Source organism: Streptopelia decaocto, assembly GCF_964273445.1.
Source record: "Streptopelia decaocto genome assembly, chromosome: Z".
NCBI lineage: Eukaryota > Metazoa > Chordata > Aves > Columbiformes > Columbidae > Streptopelia > Streptopelia decaocto.
The window spans coordinates 31362804-31385460 of record NC_138657.1 but is presented as its reverse complement, the minus strand read 5'-3'; the positions used below and the strand labels follow the sequence as shown (position 1 = coordinate 31385460).

At 39.7% G+C, this 22657-nt stretch overlaps 1 protein-coding gene across 2 annotated transcripts in view; it reads left to right on the top strand.

Annotated features, from left to right (window-relative positions):
• Nucleotides 1-22657, top strand: part of PTCH1 (patched 1) — a 66347-nt gene that overhangs the window by 14154 nt on the left and 29536 nt on the right. For both annotated transcript variants that reach the window (XM_082074482.1, XM_082074483.1), the window contains exons 3-12: nucleotides 9603-9792; nucleotides 11065-11134; nucleotides 11247-11338; nucleotides 12784-12982; nucleotides 13620-13741; nucleotides 14922-15069; nucleotides 15951-16082; nucleotides 16383-16538; nucleotides 17155-17253; nucleotides 18538-18663. In XM_082074482.1, coding sequence (XP_081930608.1) covers nucleotides 9603-9792; nucleotides 11065-11134; nucleotides 11247-11338; nucleotides 12784-12982; nucleotides 13620-13741; nucleotides 14922-15069; nucleotides 15951-16082; nucleotides 16383-16538; nucleotides 17155-17253; nucleotides 18538-18663 — 1334 coding nt within the window. The remainder of the gene's footprint in view (nucleotides 1-9602; nucleotides 9793-11064; nucleotides 11135-11246; nucleotides 11339-12783; nucleotides 12983-13619; nucleotides 13742-14921; nucleotides 15070-15950; nucleotides 16083-16382; nucleotides 16539-17154; nucleotides 17254-18537; nucleotides 18664-22657) is intronic.

Below are 22657 nucleotides of genomic sequence, written 5' to 3'. Positions count from 1 at the left end.
GCCATTGTGCGGGCCCCCGGGGGGAGCAGCGGTGGAGGGGCTGGGAAGGGGTTCCCGGTGCGCCGGGGGCTCCGGTGGGAGCGTGGGGCGGCCCCGGTTGGCAGCAGGGCCCGGGAGAGCCGCTCCTGTGCCGCCGTGTCCGCTGCGGTAGGGGCGTGTCTCTGCCGGCCCTGGAGCTGCTGGTAATAGCCCGTTCAAAAGGAGAACGGACCGTTGTTGTAGCCTGGTGCGCTTGGTGGTGAAGTGAGATTACCTGCATGATCAGAATAGCCAAAAGTAGAAAATAAAGCTTGTGTTGTGGGGTGTGTTTGGTCATTTGTTCAACTTTCTTTCCCAGCCCTTTCTGCTTCAGAATAAACTTGGCCATATGGTCACGCTCTCAGAGTATCTGACGGGAATCTCTGATTGCATCCTGCACAAAATGAAATGTGCTCTTTACTGCTCAGTGTGAATAGCAAGCAAACTATGAAAAATGGGCCTCCTGACAGATGCAACACTGTCTTGGGAGCTGGTGGCCAGTAAGAAATATCGAGGTGGGGGGAGCTGTGACAGGCAGCAGGTTCGGTGCTGGGGGGAGTGCTGACCTGACCTGATTGTGTCCGACAGTGAGAGCAGTTCTGCTTCACTGCAAAGCCATTCAGAAGGAAGCTGCTTAGGCAACAACAGATGGTACAGCAAGCAGCTGGTAGGGAATACTTGAAAGAAACTGTACTCTTTCATAACGTGTTCATTCCTTTAATTTTTCTGTATGTTAGTTTTGCCATCTCCTAAAAGCAATATTTAGGAAGCGGTATGCTCTAAAAGGTTGTGGATTAAGAGTTTTTTCATTACTACTTGCTGCTCCTTTGAAAAAAATGGCATTCAAATTTTGTGATACTCCATGTACAGCTGAAACTTGTGCTATCCCAGGAGTACAGATGAAAAGACTTAAAAATGCTGCTTTTAACCACACAGGAAAACAATTACATATTTGAGGAAAGGGCACTGAGAGGTTAAATGAAAAGTTGGGCCTAGAGGAAAGCTGACTGCTGTGGAACAACACAGCAAATTGTTTTTAACATATTACCCAGCAGAAGCTCTTATTCAAGTTAAAGTAACTTAAAACAATTACATTCAGCTGTTTAGAAATCCTTAGGTTTAGACCTTGACGCTCCTTACATGCCCTTCGCAGCAGAACTGGAAACTTAGTCACTTGCATGTACAATTGAGGATTTTGGCCTGTTACGAAGTGTGCTCAAATGTTTTCTTAAATTATAGAAAGATTATTCAGCTTTGCCTCTCAGTGGGTGTAAACTGTTACGTGACCATAAATGTTGGAGAGTAGCAAAAGTCTGTATTAGCTGCTTATCCTCACTGTAGGCCGTCCCTCTGATTTCTAGGAAAAAGCAGTCTAGAGGGCTCTATTCCTTTGCTGCTTTGGCCAGAAAACTCAATAGTTGGGCGTCTCCACCAGAAGCTGTGACTTAGCTCTGTCCTGAAGGGACCAGGTCTTCGGAAGAAAGGATAGTTCGCTCTCCATGCCCATTCATTCCTCAGCCTCTTTGTTGGGATGGTCAACAAGAATACCAGTTGTGATGGTGGTTTTCTGTAAAATATGAACACCTGCCCACTAGGAAGTGGACTGAGACCACGAGCTCATTTCACATAAGCTAGCAAACAGCTGTCAGAGGGTAAACAACTTGTGGTCACTATTGTTCCTGACTGGATTAGATCCAGTGACCCAGAGGTGAACAGCTCGTATCCTGTTACCAAGGACATGTGTCGCAGCTCGGTAAGGAGCTACTGTGATTCTGTGATACTGCGTTTTGTGTTTAACTGGAAACTTTGATATGCAGGTACCAGTTCTGTGTATTACTGTACTTTTCAAAGCTGCTTGTGTGAGGTTTTTTATTTCAGTTTGTAGCATTCAGGGTTTTTTAAACTTTTTTGTTAACCGCAGATTTCCAGTTTCTCAAACTAAAGGGGCACCAAGCAAGAAACGCATCAAAAAATGTTTAATTTTTTTTTTTTTTAGCAATCTGTCTGTTTTACCCAATCAGAAATAATGTTTTTCTGCCTGTGGGCAATACAGATGCATATGTGTAAAATCAGCTTTTATTCGATTTTTCGAGGGAAAAGGTTTCAGCTCTTAAAATTGCGGGGAAGGTTTCCTTCTACAAGCAGAGGCAGCTGTTGTTGGGCTTTCTTCCTGAGTATGCAGACAGCTTTGTGTCCTTGTCACAGCTCTAAACTTTGTCAAACTGTGACAGAATAAAAAGTCATCTTTGATGTGTGTTTTTGTTTTTGCTATTCATAATCATGTCAGCATTATTGAAATCTGTAACAGGAACACTGGAGTCATCCCCAGCATGAGTGAGGAGTAACTTGACTCATATCATACGATCGCTTGGGAGATAAAAACAACCTTTTGAAGTGTGGCTTTTGGTTGTTTTTTTGTTTTGATTTGGTTTGGGGTTTTTTTGCATGTGTAGGCTACAGTCTTTTATATTTGCTTTTTATTTCTCTTTTTTTTTTTTTAAGCAAAACCAAAGAACTTGGTGTTATCTAATTCCCAATGTGACAGAACTGGTTGAGATGGTCATGTTGCTTCTAGATTTTCCTGGAAGTCAGTGGTGCTAAAGAAAGATTGAAGTCAGTTGATTTGTCACATTGGGATGTGGTGATATTCTGGACAGACGGTGTCCTTTTGTTGGACATTATAATGGGGAGAAGAAGAAGAAGTGTAGAGCGTCCACTGGGTGTTGGAGGAAGGGAGGTGGTGGAGTGCAGGCTGTCTTAACCTAGGCATGCACAACCCTTGCTGTTCCATGTCAGCTGTACAAATGCAGATATGTGTATTCAGCAGAGTAAATGCCGTGCTAGAAAACCTAGACACAGCGTGGGATTTCTGACTGCCTGCAGTCCAGTGTTGGCATAGATCATGTCTAATTACATGATAAAGGTGATAATTTTTCATTGAGCCATTGCACAGCCCATTGAATGACCATGTAATCTCTTTAAGACACTGCTTACCACTGTGTTCTAGCTCTTGTAAGCTCATCATTTCTCAGTAGTTTTTTTTTTGGTAGCTCAGCTTCAATCACTCCCTATGAAGTCTTTATTTTGCATAGTTAAATAAATGAGCAGAAAAAAATAATTGCAGGTAGCCAAAACTTTTTTATAATGTAATCCTGATGGGTTTGTGAGAGCTGTCCAGAGCATTGTTAGAATATCAGATACCTTAAATACACTATCATGTCTTACAGTCGCTAGTTAATAAATTCAGAGATCAGCCATGTGAGCCAATAGCAGTTCTGACTCTACAAGTAGACAACATTCCAAAAGTTTAAAGAAGTAGACATGCCAACCAGTCCAATCTCTTGTACTGACTAAAGTTAGATTTCAAGAGAAGTGTTTTGCGCTTCCTCCCAGCGAACAGTTTTACCCCTGTACTCTGCCAGTCAGGCCTAAAGAGTGCCGTCTTCCCTGCTCTTCTGTCAGGATGCTAACTAATACTGTCTGTGTGCAGGAAAACTATATTCTGTTGCTGACAAAGAGCAGCACAGACAAGCTCAAACATCCAAGAGAACTCCCTAGAGAGCAACAGGAAGCTTTAAATCAAAAAGCCATTATTTTTCTGTGCCCAGTAAGAGGCAGGGTAATCTTCGTATCTGCCAGAGAACTTCAGCTCTTCATCTCAGTTTCTTTATAGGAGGTTTTGATCCTGTGTGAGTAGTACTTGGCTGCTGTGTTTGCTGTCCTGAGGTCTGTGCTCCTTTATTAATAAAAATGGCAATTGTCTTTGGTGTCATTAGGTACTAACCTTCAGATATGCAGCAGGTGTAGAAGACTTCAAGTACTGGAACGCCATACTGACAGGGAGGCAAAGCTGTGGCTGACTGGCTTATCTGTGTACCAATGAAGTGGACTGCAATTAGTTTCATTTTGTAGTTTTTAAGTAATGTCTGTATCTGCATTTAATGAAGATGCATGTGAGAACAGCCCAAGGAGAGACTATATGAGGGGGTGGAATGGAAGGAAGCCCTTAACAGCAGTCAAAACTGAGGGCACAGGCTGTGTAGGATGCATGGGAGAGACATATGAAGACAAGGACCCTTCCTGGTTCTCATCCCAGCAGGGAGAGAGTGCTGAAGGGAGAGAAGACAAGGTGTCTGCAGCTTTCCCTGGCTCTCACTCAGGATGGAGCGCATCACATAGGCAAGTCTGGGCTGTTCTTGTCTTTCTCTGCATGCTGCTGCTTTTTGAGTCAATTCGTAAAGGTTGGTCTCAGGCAGACACATTGAGATATTGTGCTTATTCTTCATTTTTATATGGCTACTGAGTCATTAAGGGGTTTTATTTTGTGTTTCTCTTTGGTTCCTGTTGTGGTGGTAACAAATATTGCAAATTGCAGAGGTGCCTGCTTTGCTATTGCTCAGGCTGTAATGTAAGCATTGTAAGGGGTATTGGTTGGCATCTTTTGGAGGGGTGAAATTAAAACATGGTTTGTGTGAGGTGTCCATGGCTATTAGAGGTACAGTTGTATTGATTCGAGTTGTCGTTGTCAAAAGGTTGGCCTAGATTGCTCTAATGCTACACAGTTAAAGTCCTGGAAACATGTAAAAGATAATGTTGCTCAAACACAGCAGAAGTGTGTCTGCCCACCTGTTGCCTGTAAGGCCCATAGTCTTCAGAAGGGAGATTCTCTAGAAAAATTTGCTCCATTCACACACCTCAGGAGAACTTAGGCTCCAAAACCAGTAAGTATTTCTTGAAATCTTAGCTTTGGTTTCTCAAAGTCTGTCCTCCACATTGTTAGGCAAACATTTTTATTTGAAGTGTTGGACTTTGAGGAATGTTCTCTTTTAAGAGAGAGCTTGCTCTCTACTAAGCTCCTTGTTTCACAGTTGTGCACAAGGTAGCTATTGAATGGTTAACAGAGGTAGTGTTCATGTCTGAAAAAAAATAACAAAGCCTCAGGCTGTATGATGCAATTCCAGTAACCTGAAATGAAACATTGTAAGATACTCTGAAAAATAAATATTTCATGCCTTTTGAGCAACCGGACAATAAATTAACAGGCAGAGATTTTTGGGTATCACTCACGGCTTGATCTAGGATCAATCTCTTATTGTATGAGAGGTCAAACTTGCTCCTGAGGCTGCTCAGTGTGGAAGGGATTGCAGTTCCTGGTCGTAGATTCCAGGGTTCTTTATAAGCATGTTAATGTAATGCCATGTAAATTTTGAATGTGAATTGTGAGAAGGGTGTAGGTAAACCAGTAACATTTGCAGTGGAAATGAGCACGAGGTGAGTGATGCAGTAACTTCAGAATTGGTAGTAAGTCAGTGGAAGGAAATCTGTCAGAAATTGCGTCAATAAAAACAAATAGGTTTTCACTCTAATGTTGTTAGAGAGGTGATCCTTGTGGGTCCCTTCTAACTCAGGACGTTCTGTGATTCTATGATTCTCTGATTCTCTGGTCACTGTTTTGCAAAGGTACACTAGAGGCAAGTAGTTTTGTTTTTCTGGGTGCTTCTCTTGAGATGCACTGAAGCATTTTAATCTGTGATGACTGAATCACTGGGACTGTGACCCCAGTGCCTGGTAATGGGATCTAGAGCCTTTCACCTATAGGTCACGGGTTCAGGTCTGCCTCAAGTTAAGGATGACTAAAACTTGTTACCACCTGACAGCTGTTCATTGCTCTTGGGGGAGGGAGGCATGGTGGTCCCTACATAGTTCTTAGCAACCCAGTGTCCATACTGACAATTACTGCTCTCTTCGGGCTGTTCAGAAGGGCAAAGAATTTAGTACCTTGACCAGCTTCTGTTCAGGTTGGTGGGAAAGTTCAGGAGAAGCATCAGTATGTTTTCATGGAACAAGAAGCTGACTTGCATAAGGCAGATCTTATGTGTTCTGGCAAAGAGCTAAGAGGGAAGCATGTGGATATTGCGGAGAGGGGGAGGGGGAAGACACTTTCCTCTTGTGTGGAAAGCACGAGTTTTTAACGAGAATTAATACTCAGCAACAAAGATGCTGTCAGTAAAACTGTCTCATGTTGAACGCTGGCCTTAAGACACATTCTTGAGAATTAGAAACTGTCATATTCAAGTGAGAGATGGTGCCAGGATGCTAGTGTTATTGCTTTGTTGTGATTTTTCTTTTCTTTTTTAAAAATTTGTTAGCTAAAATGTAGAGATGGCATAGTATCTCGTTCTTTGTAGGCAGACACCCAGAATCTGATGACGCTGCCGGAACGATAGTGTTCAAGCTGCTGCGTTTGTTATAACCAGCCATGAGACAATGTACCAATCTGTTATTTAAATCAGTGTTTTGGCTTGTGGGAATTTGTGCCACCAACTCAGCCACCTAGGCACTAAATCATAAGGAATCATGTAATAAAGGACTCAAATGCTGTCAAGTGGCTTTTGATGTACCAGAAAAGGAGAGTGATGTGTGGATTTTGTCACCAAGATATTAAAGTGAAATAGTCTATCTGTCTTTGATACGGAATAAAATGGGAAGTATTGGTACTGTATGCTGTATACAATTTAAGTCAGTAGCATTTTGAGTGTAAAATGTTGTCACCAAAGGTAGGGAAGCAGAGTCCATAAAGGAAAACCACAGAACACCAGCATTTCGTTAATTGCTCATATTTTCCATTACATCGTTTGTCCTGTAGCATGGAAATCCTATGATGACTATAATGGGTGTATTTTTTTTTCTTACAAGTGTAAGGAATCGCTTTCTGTAGAGTGTGCAAGTGTTGAGCCTAGTGTTCTGTATATTTAGCACAGTGAGACCAGAGGCTTCAGGTACATTCAGTGACATGTCTAGTGGTCTCTCTCCTAGGTTTTTGCAGCAGCTGCGGATAGTCGGGGGGGAGAGGGCCGGTGAGAGGTGGAAAAAAAGGCAGCCGGAGCGCTTGATCTAAAAAAAGTGCATGTTCAGCTGATAGTGCTGGTTGTGGAGGCTTAAGATCTCTGGGTATCACAGCCTTCGGTGATCTTTGCAAATTTAAACGAAAACATAATGGGTATAAGCCTTTTTTTTTGGCCTTTGCTTTTTCTCTTGGTTACTTGTGGTGTGTTGAAAGGCCACTGTTGTATCTACTTGCTTCTGGTCTATGTTTTTGACATCATGTGTCTTTGGCAGAGTTTTCCTCTGCAATCTACATTTATCAGTTCCTTGTACCTGAGTGTTATGTTGTATAAAGTATCCACATTTGCCTGTGTAGTTATCTTTATGCTATTTAGCTGAAGAAATGTACATAATGGGCCTATCAAATAAATAATTAAATGGTGTAATGCCTTGAGAAGAATGTGGAGCAGACCTGCTGCTGGGTTCTGGGACGTGCACCCGCCGTCTTGGGTGGTTTTGCTATTCCTGTTTTGAATGTTAAAGGGGGAAGAAAATAGCTTCTGTTCTGATTACTGACTTGTGTGATGTGATTTTGATTAGCTAAATCTGCCTTGTTCAGTGAAGTTAATGTGGTTTGACAGGACCTTGATTAGGAAGCAATCATTTCTGTTGATAGTAAACAGTTGGTCACTTTCAGCAGAGATAGGAATGCTGCCCTTTGTCTTGCATGAAGTATGGTTTGTTGGTTCAAGTCCTGGTTAAATTCAAAAGGAAAGTGTGGGTGGGGTGGGAGAGAATATAGTACCAGGAGCAGAAGTTTATGGTAGACTCCACAGTCCTCATAAAATTGGGGCTTGGCTGGCATTGAGACACAAAAGAGGGAGAGAGACATTTTGTCTTTGGAAGCACTTGCAGTGTAAAGGACTGCAAAAGAAAGCTCTGGTTCCAAGACATACGGATTACGATAACTCTGCTCCCTTACCCACCCCCACCCCATATTCCAGTAAGATGAAGTAAAATTTATTAGTGTATCATAGGCTACTTCTTGATGGAAGAAGTGAGCATCAATGTGAGCCTGATGGGTGAAAGTATTTTTAGGGTTTAATTCTTGATAAAAATTAACAATAGCTTTTTATTTTTTACTGTGCAATGCTGTCTCAATGATCTTATGTTCTCTCCCTGTAGTAAGAGGGATATTAAGTCATAAACAGACTCTAGGTAAGGAAGTTATACTTTGATTTTTATTTTTTTCTTACTGTGAGCTGGTCGCTGTTACTTGGTGTGAAGAAGGCAACGCCATATGTGACAGGCTGAAAAAAATTAGTGTATTGTTGAAACACTTCTTCAAAGAATTCTTGAACTAGAAATTAAGCAGTGCTTCATGCCAGAATGACTGTATGGTTTAATTGTTGAGGGTCTCATTCACACAGCTTTATCCACACGGGGGCCCAGCTTCTTGCCTGGTGGTCCTTCTAGCCCAGGAGGGTTATGAATGGGTTGAGGACCCAAGTGATTGAAAAAATATATTCCTGTCCAGGCTTGGGAATGTCATCTTCCACACTGCCAGCTGGTTACACATCAGTCTTCCGTTATTCGGCCTAGGAGCAGATAGATGTACATGCCTAATTTCTGTTCACACTGTTGCAGAACTAAACTTTGGCAGTAATTCAGATCACCAGTGCCAAGCTGACTAGGACTGAAAAAAATTTAACAAATTATACCAGGTTTGTAGCTTGGACTTAGCAGAGCAATACAGGTAATAAATTGTGAAGGGTAGAAACAACATGTTGGTGGTACTCTTGTCCTCCTCATCTGGATGTGGTCTTGATTCAGCTAATGGGCTGAATTAATTGACCCTACTTCCCACATGCATTTTCTAGAGGGACTAAAAGGGAGGTTATATAAAATATATGAACTCTAGATGAGTGCTTTTTTGTGGGAGGGAAGATAATTTTCCATTCTTACGTAATATTTTCTGGCAAGGCAAATTGAGTATGGCTCCCTCTAGAGCCTGTCGACTTTGCATTCTCCCTCTGCCTTTCTCACGTGGGTTTAAAAACAGGTGGTGATTATGAACGATCTGAATCACAACATGTTATGCAGGTACTGGATGCACTGGGATAAATTAGCTGTAGGCAGTCCTTTCTGCTACACTCCAAACCGCATCTCTTTATATGAACTTGTTATTTTCTTTTTTTTCTTTTTCTTTTTTTTTTTAATTTAAGGTTGAAAGAAGTACTCATGCTCACTTACTCCTTCCCTCCTCCCTTTTTTAACTGAAGAGAAACATTCTCCTTCTGCCTTTGCTAAATTGTTTAGCAGAAGAGTGTAAATTAAAGTCATTTAACTTGAAATGTGCTATTGAAGCAGACTGTTTATACATGTGTAAGAAATTGTAACATAGTATTTGGTCTGATCTGCAAGGAAAGGCTTTTTCTTTTGCTTTTTCTTTTTTTTTTTTTTTTTTTTTTATTTTTACATATGGGGTATTGGTTAAAATAAAGAAGAAACTGTTCAAGGCTCCAGTTTATGCATTGATGTTTTAGTGCAGCAGAGACAATGGTGTTTTGATGAGGAATATGTTTTTTACTGCGGTGTTATTAAAATAAAGTTATTAGTTCGAGAGTTAAATTGTAATCAGTTTGGGACAGAATAGTCCATGCACATGGTGAAGTTTTTCTCACTAGGAAGTGCTCATCCCATCAATCCAGAATAAGCAGTTACTGGCTAATACAAGGCTGTTGATATTTATCCATCAGTTGGTGGACGAGTGAGTCGGGAGTTAAATTACACACGGCAGAAGATTGGAGAAGAGGCCATGTTTAACCCCCAGCTCATGATCCAGACTCCACAGGAAGATGGTGCTAATGTACTAACCACAGAAGCACTCCGACAGCATCTTGACTCTGCGCTTCAAGCCAGCAGAGTACATGTCTATATGTACAACAGGTAAGGGGAAAAGCAGAAATTTTCCTGTTCATCTGTGACAGCTAAAAAGTGGGTGCACGCTTCCCTCTCTGTATTTTGAAATGGTTAGCACTTCAGAACCTTTCCCTTAGGACTGCGTTTTGATATGAAGACCACTGGTTTCTGATACTTGACATGGTGGCACGATAGCAGTGACAAGTTGGCTTTTAACAAATAAGATGGATTAAGTGGTGTTGGAAGAGATTTTGAGTGCACCCTGATGAGCAGTGCTATAGTATCCCAGCATTTGTCTTGGTACATCAGTGATGTCTGTGCTCTTAAACATAGGATCTTAGGGATGGGATTCCTAATGCTGCAAATCCTTCCATATTAGAGTTGAATTCACTTGCCGACACCATCATGAGGTACATAATGACTGAGCATTGGCACAAGTCACTATCCTTCCAGTAGTTTGGATGTAAAGGGAAATGCAGATGTGAGAAATGGCAGTGCGTGGAATAACAAACATAACAGAGATGGCCTTCAGAGTGGCTGTGTGCAGTACTGAAGGTTGGGAGTTGTGTCTTATCCAACAAAAAAATAACAAAGGTGCATCTTAAGAAGATACCAGTTTTGGGCTAGTGAGATGTCTCCCTGAAAACTGCCTTCTCCAGGGTTACTGCTTACAGGATGATGTGCCACGGGGTGCTGCCTGCAAGGTGTGACGCCCCCTGTCTTTCAGCATATCTTTTCAACTGAAGCCTAAGTGAACTAGTGCCAAGGCTCCAGTTATCATTTGCCCAGCTCCTGCCTTATCTAAGGCATTAGAAGCCATGGCAGCAGAGGTTGTAACATAGCTGAAAAAGGAAGGCAGAATTCCTAATGGTTTCTTTTCTCCTGTGTGTCTGGGTCAGCTGGGAATATTCTAGTCCTCTGAACTGGAGCTGGCTTCTCCCTCACTTGTGTCTCCGAGTGACATGTTAAGTCACAAGTGGTCGCATTTATACAAAAATGTATTTCTGTCCCTTAAACCTGTTGACTAGCCTGTTCATCCAAAAGGAGCTCCATTACTTTTAATGAGTTTTACAGAGAAAATGAGAATAACTGAAACAATTGTCTAGTCTGTAACTACAAAAAGAAAGGCCTTTGCTTTTTTTGAGTATATCTATGCTGAATAATATTTGCCTTTCTCAGTTATTTGCTGTTTGAGGCTAATATGTGTCTATGAATTGCAATTTTATAGGTATGTTACATTTTAGAAATAACTTTTCAGTATTTGTGAAAGAAAAAAAATGTTCTTTGTATTTCTTACAGACAGTGGAAATTGGAACATTTGTGTTATAAATCAGGAGAGCTCATCACAGAAGCAGGTTACATGGACCAGGTATGGGTAGCAGGCATTTAATTATAAGATTTGTGTATTCTTACAATACAGCTTGTGCAACTTGAATTACATTCTAATGTTACTGTGTTTTTCCCCTTTCTGATTTTGACAGATCATAGAATATCTTTATCCTTGCTTAATTATCACTCCTTTGGACTGCTTCTGGGAGGGAGCAAAGCTACAGTCAGGAACTGCCTACCTATTGTAAGCATGTTTCTATAACTTTCGGGTCTGACTAATTTTAGTTGTGTAACTGTATGATTTTTCATTTGTATTCCTATTGTTTGGTCAGATTCTGGTTTAACAGAAAAGTGAAAGATAAAGTGTAGTGTCTCTACAGAAAATATGCATTGATTTTTCTTCATTGAACAAAGATTTTCCTTTTCCTAAGAAGTGATTTGTAGGTGTCAGTTTAAATCCCATGTTATTTTTCCCATTCTGCTAGCATGCAAGATAAAATCTAAGTTCTGAATTCAAGCTGTAGGAATTTTATACCTTTTTTTTTTTTTCTTCCTGAAATAAACTTGTTTCTGGTGTTGGTTTGGTTTGTTTTTTTGGCTTTTGTTTTGTTTTTCCCATAAAATACAAAAACATTGGCTTGGAATTTTATTCCTAAGAAAAATGCCTTGATTTAAATCTCAAGTCTTCCTAAGGAATAAAGAACAAATCCTTTGCTTGTGAGATCATTAAATAAACCATATAGTATCTTTTATGGGTCGTTTCTCCCAGTTTACAAGTGTGATATTATATGCCCTTGAATCCTTTAAAGAGTTAATTGTTAATCTGTGCAGGCATTTTCTGTTAATTATGCAAGAGTTAGCATTTGAGTTATTGTTTCTGTCCTGGTTTGCATGTCTCTGTAAAAGCAATTCGCAATGGCCATCTCCTAACCTTTAGTGTACAGTTTTAGATGGGGAAATAAGGGGGTTTGTGTTTTCTGGTTGGGAGATTCGGAATAATGACTTAAGCCTGGTTAAGCAGATACAGTGTGGTTTGAACCACAGAATGAGGCAGCCAAAAGCCTTTCTAGTCTGTCAACATCACAAATTTAGAAGTGGGGGGTGGGAGATGTGACAGTGATAGTGGTGACAGCCATGGTAGCGGGAAAGCTTAATGGTTGATAGTCAAGCTGCCAGGGCATTTGAAGGAGTGCAGTATTGTTACAGATAAACAAAGATCAGCTATATTGATTGATTACATTTGCAAGATGATTATTAGACTAGCAAGAAGTAATCTGATACTATGAGAAAGTCTTTCTTTCCTCAGCCCCCTCTCTTCTTTCGCTCTCCCCTCCCCCCTGATTCTTTGAAGGAGCAGTTGGCTGCTTTTTTGTTATTTAGGTGCTTGATGATTTGTTTTCCTTTGCGTTTAAATGGAAATATTTTTAACCTGTGAGTATTCCGTTTTATACAACAACTTTGTAAGAACCGAGCATTTTTGTTAAAATTACAACTGGGCTGCAAGAAAAGTAAACAAACTAATCTTAATTAAAACATGCCTTACATTTCATGAAACAACCTTACCAGAAAAAGTCTTAACTTGTAGCAGAAAATAACTGCATTATTTGTGCAAATATGATTTTGTATTTTTGATTCAGTACTTCTTTTGTCTTTTTTGTGTGTGTCATTTTCTCCTGGTTTCTCTTGCAGAGGGAAGCCTCCTTTGCAGTGGATCAACTTTGACCCCTTAGAATTCTTGGAAGAGTTAAAGAAAATAAACTACCAAGTGGAGAGCTGGGAAGAAATGCTGAATAAAGCAGAGGTTGGTCATGGTTATATGGATCGACCCTGCCTGAATCCTGCTGATCCCGATTGCCCAATCACAGCTCCCAATAAAAATTCCACCAAAGTAAGTTTGCTTGTCTTCGTGCATATCTTTTCAAGGGAGGCCAGGGCTTGAGGGGAGGTCAGAGGGGAGAGAAGAAGGTAAACCATTTTCTTCCAAGCAACATAGTTTCTATTCTTGAGCAGTGTCATTTTTCTGTTTCTGTTATATGCTGTTAGCCCACACTGACGAACTTCTCATTCTGTGATGCAATGCTTAATCCTGTGTATTTAGACTCAAGAGTATGGTTGTCGGCTACTGGCTGGCTGTGGCAAGGCAGTGATGTGGCATTTCAGCAAACCTGATGCCTCGGACAGACATAGCCATTGCTGGGATACTGCTGCTGCTCTACACTAAAAACATGCAGCAAATCCTTCCTTCAACTAGCACCAGTTCTGTTGATTTTTGTGAAGAATTTGAAGTCACGGGCCCCAATTATATGTATCTCTTTATCAATCACATCAGGCTTTGGAGGAATTGCTATCTGGTCAACAAGTGTCCAGCTGATTTGTTCAGCTTGGTTTGTTGAACCCATTTATCTTTGTAAACCTCCTAGATTGTCTATAATACCCATTATTCTAGTACACTGGGTGTTGAAGTAGGGGATAAGTTTGTCTGAAGTTAGGAAAGTGATTAATTGCTTCTCTACAACTTTTTCTAGCCTCTTGATGTAGCGGTTGTTTTGAGTGGCGGATGCTATGGACTGTCAAGAAAATACATGCATTGGCAAGAGGAGTTGATTGTAGGTGGTACAGTCAAGAACAGTTCTGGTAAACTTGTCAGGTAAACAAATGTTTAATGGAAACTGAAAAGTTTTTTTTGTTAGAGTTTGGTTTTCAGGGCACAGGGAGAGGATCATGCAAAATCTGCTCTTCGTGTGTAGTATGAGCCCAAGTTGAGGAGGACATGCCTCAAGAGAACAGAATTTAAAAAAGTGATTTTGTAACTTTGTTTTTTAGAACAGTGTTTAAAGCACTGAACAGCTTAGATCATGTTTTGAAATACAATCAGAGGAAAAAAGGCAAAAAATGTCTTGGCTTGTGTGCTCACTCATTTGACATCTCTCAGAATTCCAAAATCCCCACTGAACTCTTTGTTCAGGATCAATACAGAGAAAAGTCTATTTTTATGTCCCTACATCTTGAATACAGTTTTGAGTAATAAAACAAACCCATTTGTTTTTGGACGCTTGAAGAAGTCATGGAACACCGGACTTCATTGCTGGGAAAAAACAGTGAAACAGAACTGTTCTGAAAAACGTACGCCATACTAAACTAAATAAAGCACAATTCTTCTGTATTTAATACAGAGAACTTGTAATATTAATTTTGAACTTTGTAACATTAATTTTGAACTTTTTAACATTCACAATGAATTGATAAGTCTTTCAGCAAGTAGTCAAAAAATATATTTTTAGTGAAAAATAAAATCGTTCCTTAAGTTTCTAAAATTACTGGATACAGTTGGATACCGTGGAAATCCAGGGTGGATAGCTGTTGCAATTGTGTGCTTCTTGCAGCTTGTCAGGCATCAGGAGTTTAATCTGGCGTTTTTCTCCAGGGGATGAAAAAGACCAAGGTCTTCAAATGACAAATGGCCAACAGCATTTACAAGATCTCATAGAAATAACTGTTCCTGTGGCATCCTCACAGTAATCTACCTGTTATTCATGATCTTTAGTGATTTGTAGAGTTATGTTCTTTGCTTCTGAAACAGATCCTGTTGAAAATAATGGTAAAACTCTCATTAAAACCAGATTGAGCCTCAATGGTGTGTAGACCAGTACAGCTGCACCAGATCCACAGTAAAATAATTATACTCTCTTCAATTTTAATACAAACATGTGCCCTATAACATCAAGAACTCCATTAAGGTCTTATTTAGGCCTTGATGCCATTAAAATAATTTCCTCAGAATGCTCATTTTATGCCTCTTGCTCTTCTCCCTTCTCTCCATGTTGCAGTGCCCAGGCTTTACAAACCATGTTTCAGTTAATGACTCCTAAGCAAATGTATGAGCACTTCAAGGGGTATGAATATGTTTCACATATCAACTGGAACGAGGATAAAGCAGCAGCAATTCTGGAAGCCTGGCAGAGGATGTATGTTGAGGTAAAACTGAAAATAATGTATATATCATACCTTGAAATCCTGCTGAGATCCACTGCCTTCTGTCATGGCTTTTTGTAGTATTTTTTCAAGGAAGATGCTTAAACCAGAACCGAGTTCTGGTTTTAAATTGCCTCCCAGTTTTTAAGCTCTTTTTTTTTTATTTGTGGTGCATTTTGGGTTTGGTTTGGTTTTGGTTTTGGTTGGTTGGTTGTTTTTTTGTTTGTTTTTGTTGTTGGTTTGGGTTTTTTTTTGTGTTGTTTGTTTTTGGGGTTTTTTTTCAATTAAGAAGCTGCTTGGTTATTCACGTAAGAGAAGACATAAAAGTTTCGGTCTTTGGTGCGTGGGACATTTTTGCTTTGCTGGGGCTGAGAAGGAACCAAAGAACTAGCTGGAATTCAAAAGCTTTTGGTTGGCGTGATTATTCTAAACGCGTCTGGAAAACATTAGCCAGCCACAGGCTGCTCTGCCAGCAGCAGCCTGGGTGGGGAGTCTCTGTGACAGTGCCTGGCCTCTGTGTCCCAAGCTTTGACCTCTGCTGCGCTGCTTCTGACCTCTGCAAATGGCCAGGCAGGGGGAAAGAGACTGCTGGCCTTGGCTTAAAGGCAAAACTCGTACTGCAACAAATCCACAGTGGAGTTATGGGAAGAGGATTCAAGTTAAATGTTTGGAATGGGCTGGAAATGCAGTAGCTTTTCCTGAGGGATGCAAATTCTTGTCTGATCATCAGTAGCTTGCAAGAAGTAATTCCCAAACACATTTCCATAGTACCAGCATAAAATCTGTATAGGGCGTGGGCTTTTGCAGGAACATTAAGGCAAAAGTAGTATATGTGTGCTGTAGAAGATGGTAATGAATTTGTTGTTTTATTCTTCTTTTCATAGGTCGTTCATCAAAGTGTTACACAAAACTCTACTCAGAAGGTGCTTTCCTTTACTACGACCACTCTGGATGACATCCTAAAGTCATTTTCTGATGTCAGCGTTATCAGAGTAGCTAGTGGCTACTTGCTAATGGTAATAAAATACATTTATTTAATTTTCACTGGTAGTGAGCAGGGCTTAAACATCCGCTTTATTGTTACCAGTCAGAAGTCCAACACATTAGGCATATTTAAAATAAAACCTACAGTTTGTAAACTTTTGCCTCGGGCTTGTCACCTGTTCCTCTGTGTAGCACCTATGATGTGTTTGTTCTGTTTAGAGATGTTTATAAGGATATGTATTTTGGGTGGGGAGAGAGAGCTGTTAGAGAAGGATCTATTCTAATATTTTGCCTTTTTTTTCCCCCAACTCCTTCCCCCCCACTTGCTTTAGCTTGCCTACGCCTGTTTAACAATGCTGCGGTGGGATTGTGCCAAGTCTCAGGGTGCCGTGGGGCTGGCAGGAGTCTTGTTGGTTGCACTCTCAGTGGCTGCAGGATTGGGCCTGTGCTCATTGATTGGAATTTCCTTTAATGCTGCCACAACTCAGGTATTTAAGAGACACAAGTCTGCTGTTAAGTTATAAGTACTTAGTTAGTAAATGAACAGAACTGAATCTCTGAGGGGAAAAAAGCTGCAGAACTATTTCGCTCTAGATTTTTACATGTGGCCTTCTATCTCATAGCTTATGCTGGTAGAAAATAAGTGATTGTACTGCCAAATGATATTAAAGAAAGGTATCATGTAGTTTGTATAATTACTAGATTCTGTGTTATTTGATTTTTCTCAGTCCAAATACGAGTGGAGGCACCCAGTTGTACATAAAAAGGTGCAGTTTTTTTCTTTACATCTGAATATATCTGGATGTTCAAATTCTGAAAATACTTTAAATGTATCTTGAATTATTATCAGATGTTCTTCATCTACTCAGAACTTCAATTACTTTTGGTGAGATTTTTTACCTGTAAGTGGTATAGGGCAAGTATATGGCAGTATTCCAGAATAAAAGTTAATGGCTGTATTGCATCCTTTTGATTTTCATTTTACCCTTGGATTTGTGTACAGTGTAATGTAAAAGTTGCTTTAATTAGTCATTTAATGGCTAGCTGCATGGCAGATCATAAAACAACTTTATTGGTTTTTGTTTGTTTTTTTTCTCCCCCAAGGTTTTGCCTTTTCTTGCTCTTGGAGTTGGTGTAGATGATGTTTTCCTTCTGGCACATGCATTTAGTGAAACAGGGCAGAATAAGAGAATTCCATTTGAGGTAATAACAGAATGGGGATTTGGGGGAAGATAAAAGGCTTCATATAGGAATAACTGTATGCAGAGTTAATTAGTAGGGATTAAAAAGACCCAGTTTTTTTCTCAATAGCTTTTCATAGGGTCTGGAAATTCTTATTTCTGTCAAAATAGGAAACAATGGCAATATGTGTGATCCTAGAATCTTTTGGAATGTTTGTATTCTTTTTCTCTCTTTTTTTTTTTAATAGTGTCTTAGATTTATTTTGTTTTTAAAATTTAATTTATAGCTGTCATATGAAGGCAAATTTACATAATCCAAATTGTGCCCGAAATTTCAGCAAAAGTTACTGTAAATTTAAGAACAAACTCAAATATGAATCTGACAGTTAAATGATAGAATGCTTTTAATGGGAAGACAAAATTGTTAAAGAGAAGGAGGATAGCTTGGAAAACAAATGCTTCTTTTTATTTCTATCAACTGTTACCTTTACTTATTTGTTAGGACCTTAAATTTGACTTATATTGTGTATTTTTCTGTTTTTCTTTTCTGATGTTTATAATTGACCATGACATTTCAAAGCATAACATATTAATGTTATGAAATCTGAGATGATGTAGCTTTTATGATCCTTTCTTTTTATTGACCTTTCTGCCCTCAGTCCTAAGTTTCTTATCCAAAGTACAAACCTTTTAAAAGCAATGTATATTTGCCCATTTGGTTTTGTACAAGCAATGTCTTCCATGTGCTCTTTCCAGCAAGCTGGGCCTGTAGGCAGTACAACCTCAGTCTGCTATAGCCTCCATATGTTGTAAAATAGGTCATGTGTGTATCTTGATATGTCTGCGTTTTTTCTGTGTGGTCCCTGGTTTGGGGTTGTTTTCTTGTTTTGTTACATACTTCTTCAAGATGTGTAGCTGTGTTATGCCTGCATGCTGTTAATACATGGTTATTTTGTCTGAAAACTAAGAATACCAAGTGACTCCACTGGTAAAAAACACATCCCACTTAATTACAGATGTATTTGCTACAATGTCAGTACCAATTTAGTTTTGTGTTCTGAAGCTGGAATCAGCTTTGATAATGTTTTTTACCATCAAAAAACATGAGCACTTCCTGTGTCATCTGCTTTTCTCCTGACCTGTGTATTTAGTATATTGTTTGTTCTCATGTACTCTCAAGTGCACACTTGTATTCAGAATTTCATTGTAATAATTTTTCACTGTTACTGTGTTATCTCTGTAGGATGACCCCTTCATTTGCAGGACATTACCTTATTCACTTCTAAGACACCCATTTGTTTTGCAGGACAGAACAGGTGAATGTTTGAAGCGAACAGGAGCAAGCGTAGCCCTTACATCTATCAGCAATGTTACTGCTTTCTTTATGGCTGCCTTAATTCCTATTCCTGCTTTACGAGCATTTTCACTCCAAGTAAGTTTATATGATATTTTGTTAGCTCTTAAGCATGGTCCCATCATAGGTGGCTAGTGATGATACGTGTTAGTGGTAAAGTCCGTGTTCAGTGCTGCTGCAGTTCACTGAACCAGTATGTGATGGCTGGGTGACAACAATTGCTGTCTGTCATTTCTCGTGCATGGAGTCTCTCGCATCCTCTTAGCAGGTGAAAGAAGACCCTGCCTTATCACAGCTGGGTTGAGTGTGAAAACCAAGATTCAACTAAGCAGAAACAAGTCGCCAGGAAGATTTGCATTCTTAAGACAAAAGGAGTAGACTCTACCATAATATTCCTTAGTAGGAATTTAATCCTTTCATTCTACGTTTGTCCAATTTGCTCCTCTTCAAAACTGTAACCAAAGTGCAAAGACAGCGAATATGCATTTGCCATATTAATCATTACTGCAGCTGTTCGTACTGCCTTGCTCCCAGTGCAATTTTATCAAACTTGGAGAAAACTTCAAGAAGTTTATGTTCCAACTGCTTTGAGAGAAAATGTGAATTTTATGTGCTGAACCATGTATCATTCTCTCTTCCTTTTTCTCTTTGTCTCCTTGTATTTGTTCGTAATATTTTACCTTCAGGAATATGAAATATTAAGGATGCTGGAGAAAGCTTTCTTCTAAAAACAAGGGCTTTTCAAAGAAAGCTTTGGGAGTTTCTCCCTGGCACTGCTTTAATACACAAACAATTTATAGCACTGTCTGACCTTGGTGCAGAGCAGACAAACTTTACTTTTTCAGCATTTATTTTTCTTCTGCTGTAGCCCAGTTCTCCAATCATTTTTCATTATCCTTGAGCCCTTGGCTATCCAGAGGAAGCAAAGGCTGCAATTTTTCTTAATATATGTGGCAGTTATTTCTGGTTTTAGAGGTTTAAGTATGCCTGCATTAAGCTGTAAAGTGTTAAACTGTTTGCAATTGTAGTTACATTACCAATAAGTTTTAATAATTTGTTTACCATTTCCTTCTCAGTAGGCAACTGGTAGTGAATAATAGAGAAAGTAAAGGCCGCATTGGTTCTCTGCATTGTTTAGCAGATGTCTGTGGGAACTAAAACTAGGTCCTTCATCCTGAATCATTAGCAGTATTTAGTCTCTGCTTACAGGTGATGTGACAGTGAATTATTGTATGGCAAAGATGAGTGTCAATGTGTGAAATATTTTTTGAATTGTACCACTTCTTCTTTAGGAAGAAGTTATTTATGTCTCCTAAATCTGTGGCCTAAATTAAAACATTCAACATGTACCCTAAGCAGTTAACACGATACTGGAGATCTTCTCTAGGAATCAGCAAAGGCTTGTTTTGTCAGGCTTTGTGGTACCTGTGTTTTACAGAAGTTATTTCAGCCTAAATGCATCTCAAAAGAAGTACTCAACAAGGGAGGGGTCATTTTGTCCTAATCGCACTGCTGAGCTATTGAGTGGGAGCCACCAGAATTATTCTTTATCTGATGAAAGCCTTTCTCTGTTCTCAGTCTTCACATCAGAACATGACAGGTTGCCTTTGGAACATATGTGGAGACAACAGCTGTAATGGTTACTGTAATCTGAGTATAAGTTAAATATACATTTCCTAAACTATTTTATTTTTGCCTCTTGCCGCACTGTAGACTGAATCACTGAAAGTTCAGAAAACAGTCTGCATAGCAAAATGATAAAAAGTTTCCAGTGAGATTTCAACATATTAATGTATGAACATGTTGATATTATTCAGAATAAAAACATGATTATCAAAGTCCTTTTTAAGGCAGTGATTAATATGGAATCTATGTGGAGGAACTTTTGGGTATCCAGAAATCAATGTTTGAGTTGCTCAATCTTTTCTCATGTACATCTGTAATTTGTCTTTGCTTGCAAAAAGTTACCCCTGATATGTATATAAGAGATGGAAAATGTGCCAAAAAAGGGCAGCTGTACGCTTGTAATGAGGATTTATTGGTGCTAGAGCAATATGTATAACTGGTATGTATATAAGATAGAAACCACTAAAATAACATCCTTTGTTGTTAGAAAAGGACATCTATTACTTGTTTTGCCTAGCTTCACCAGGTAAAATCAGAATCAGGTGGTACATTAATCACAGCATTCAGAATCAGACAACTATGGCAGATTTTGGTGGGTGGTCTGTATTTATGTATAGATTTCTTTATTTACAGTCTTCTTCCTCTCTCTCCCTCTTACTCAGGCTTGTTTAAACAAGGAGTCTTTGCTGTCTTTGATAGCTTCCTAGCAAGACTTAGAAAGCAATGAAATACTGCATTTACTTTTCACAGATGCTGCCTTCTTCTCATCCAGATAGTGAATTTTTAACAGATGGACTTAAAAAAAGGATTGCTCTTGACCTTGTTTTGCTCTTCATTCACTTTTCTTGAGACACTGCAAGATAATTGTCAGAGTTTCCATAACTTTTGAGGCCCAGTATCTGTAAAACAACCCAGCTGCTTGGGGAGAATAAATGGTTTCCTGCATCTGCAGCACAACTTTCAGTTTGAAACTCATATTTTGCATATCAATGCTTGCTTCTTTCCCAGCTTCTCTTCTGCCAGCTAAAGCAATTCATTGGTACCTCTGAGTTCATTTACTTTGTGGAACTCCAACACTGCAAATCTGATGCTGTCTTAGGAGTTTGCTACGGTTAGCTCTTGCTGAGTTTTAAAAAATGGAAATTAGTCCTTTTGAAAGTGATTTTTTTTTTAATTAATTCCACTGTGCAGATAGGGACTGTTTTACTTCCTTAACAGTTTTAATTTTTTTCATTTGTTGATCTTATTAGCCCCTTATTTAAACAGTCTTAGGGCTTTGAGATGCTGAAAGTGCCCCAGATAGTCACAAGAATCACCTGTAAGAGTGCTTGGACTTTGAAGGAATAGGTCCTTGTTTTTCAGATGTGTTTCATTTCTTAAAATTGTGGTGGGGGAGGTTATTAGAGAAATCCACTGAAAGTTTTTGAAGTTTGCAGTGGAAAATTCTTAAACATAGCCCTTTGTTTTGAATATAAGTTAAGGAAATCAAAGCAAAGTATAACTACTGCTGGGCTGAATTTTTTCCTCAGACTATTTGGATACCATTATGGAATAAATTCTGCTCAGGAAAGAGAAGGTACAGCTTCACAAAAATTCATCCACCTCTTCTTGCTTACACCAGAAACTTCCTCCCCTGACAGCAGAGGAGTGGTGTGAATTCACTAATGAGCAGGCATGGAACTTTTCCCAATAAGTCTAAGAAGTAACTTTTTCCCTCACCGTAAAAAATGACAAGTTTTTTCCTAAATGTAAAAGTGCATTACCAGGTGGTAGTGGTGGGCTTGTGGAGAGGAAGAACGTAAGTTTTCAAGCTCTTTCAGTTACCTTACTCTGCTGGAGTGGTTTGTCCCTCTTCTTTTACCCACATAATTTACCTTTCCCTGCTCCTGACATGAGAATTTAACAAGCAAAGTAAAAGCTTAAGGGAAGAGGGGAGGGGAAGGAGGGATCTGAGTCTGTGGGCTGTCAGGAGGGAGCTGCAGATAAGCAGCAGTAGGGTGGAAGTTTCCTGACAGACCTCCTCCTCTGTTCATCACCTCTGGCTATACAGCACACCCCTTCTCCTTGGGTGGGCTGCCAGGAATGGCACCGAGCAGCACATACCTTCCGCGGGGCCCCAGCCGGGCTGCCTCTCCCTTGCCGCCTCCAGCACAGACTGCCATTCTTCTGTCTCCCCTAACAGTTGCACCGGCAATAATATTTTAAGGCTTGTGCATTATGAAAAGATGCAAAAAGCAGAGCATGTTTCTCAGAAAGCGACCAACAATTTTTTTCTAATTAATGGAATTTTTTTACTGCTCTCTGATCTCATTTCACTGAATACCTTCATTTTACACCCTTGAGTAGGCCCCATTTATCCCTTCTAGGACTAATCTTACCTTTGTTGACTTCTCAAGGGTAAGGTCTGGGGCCCTTTCCTCTCCTGTTCGTCTCTGAAGGTATAAGA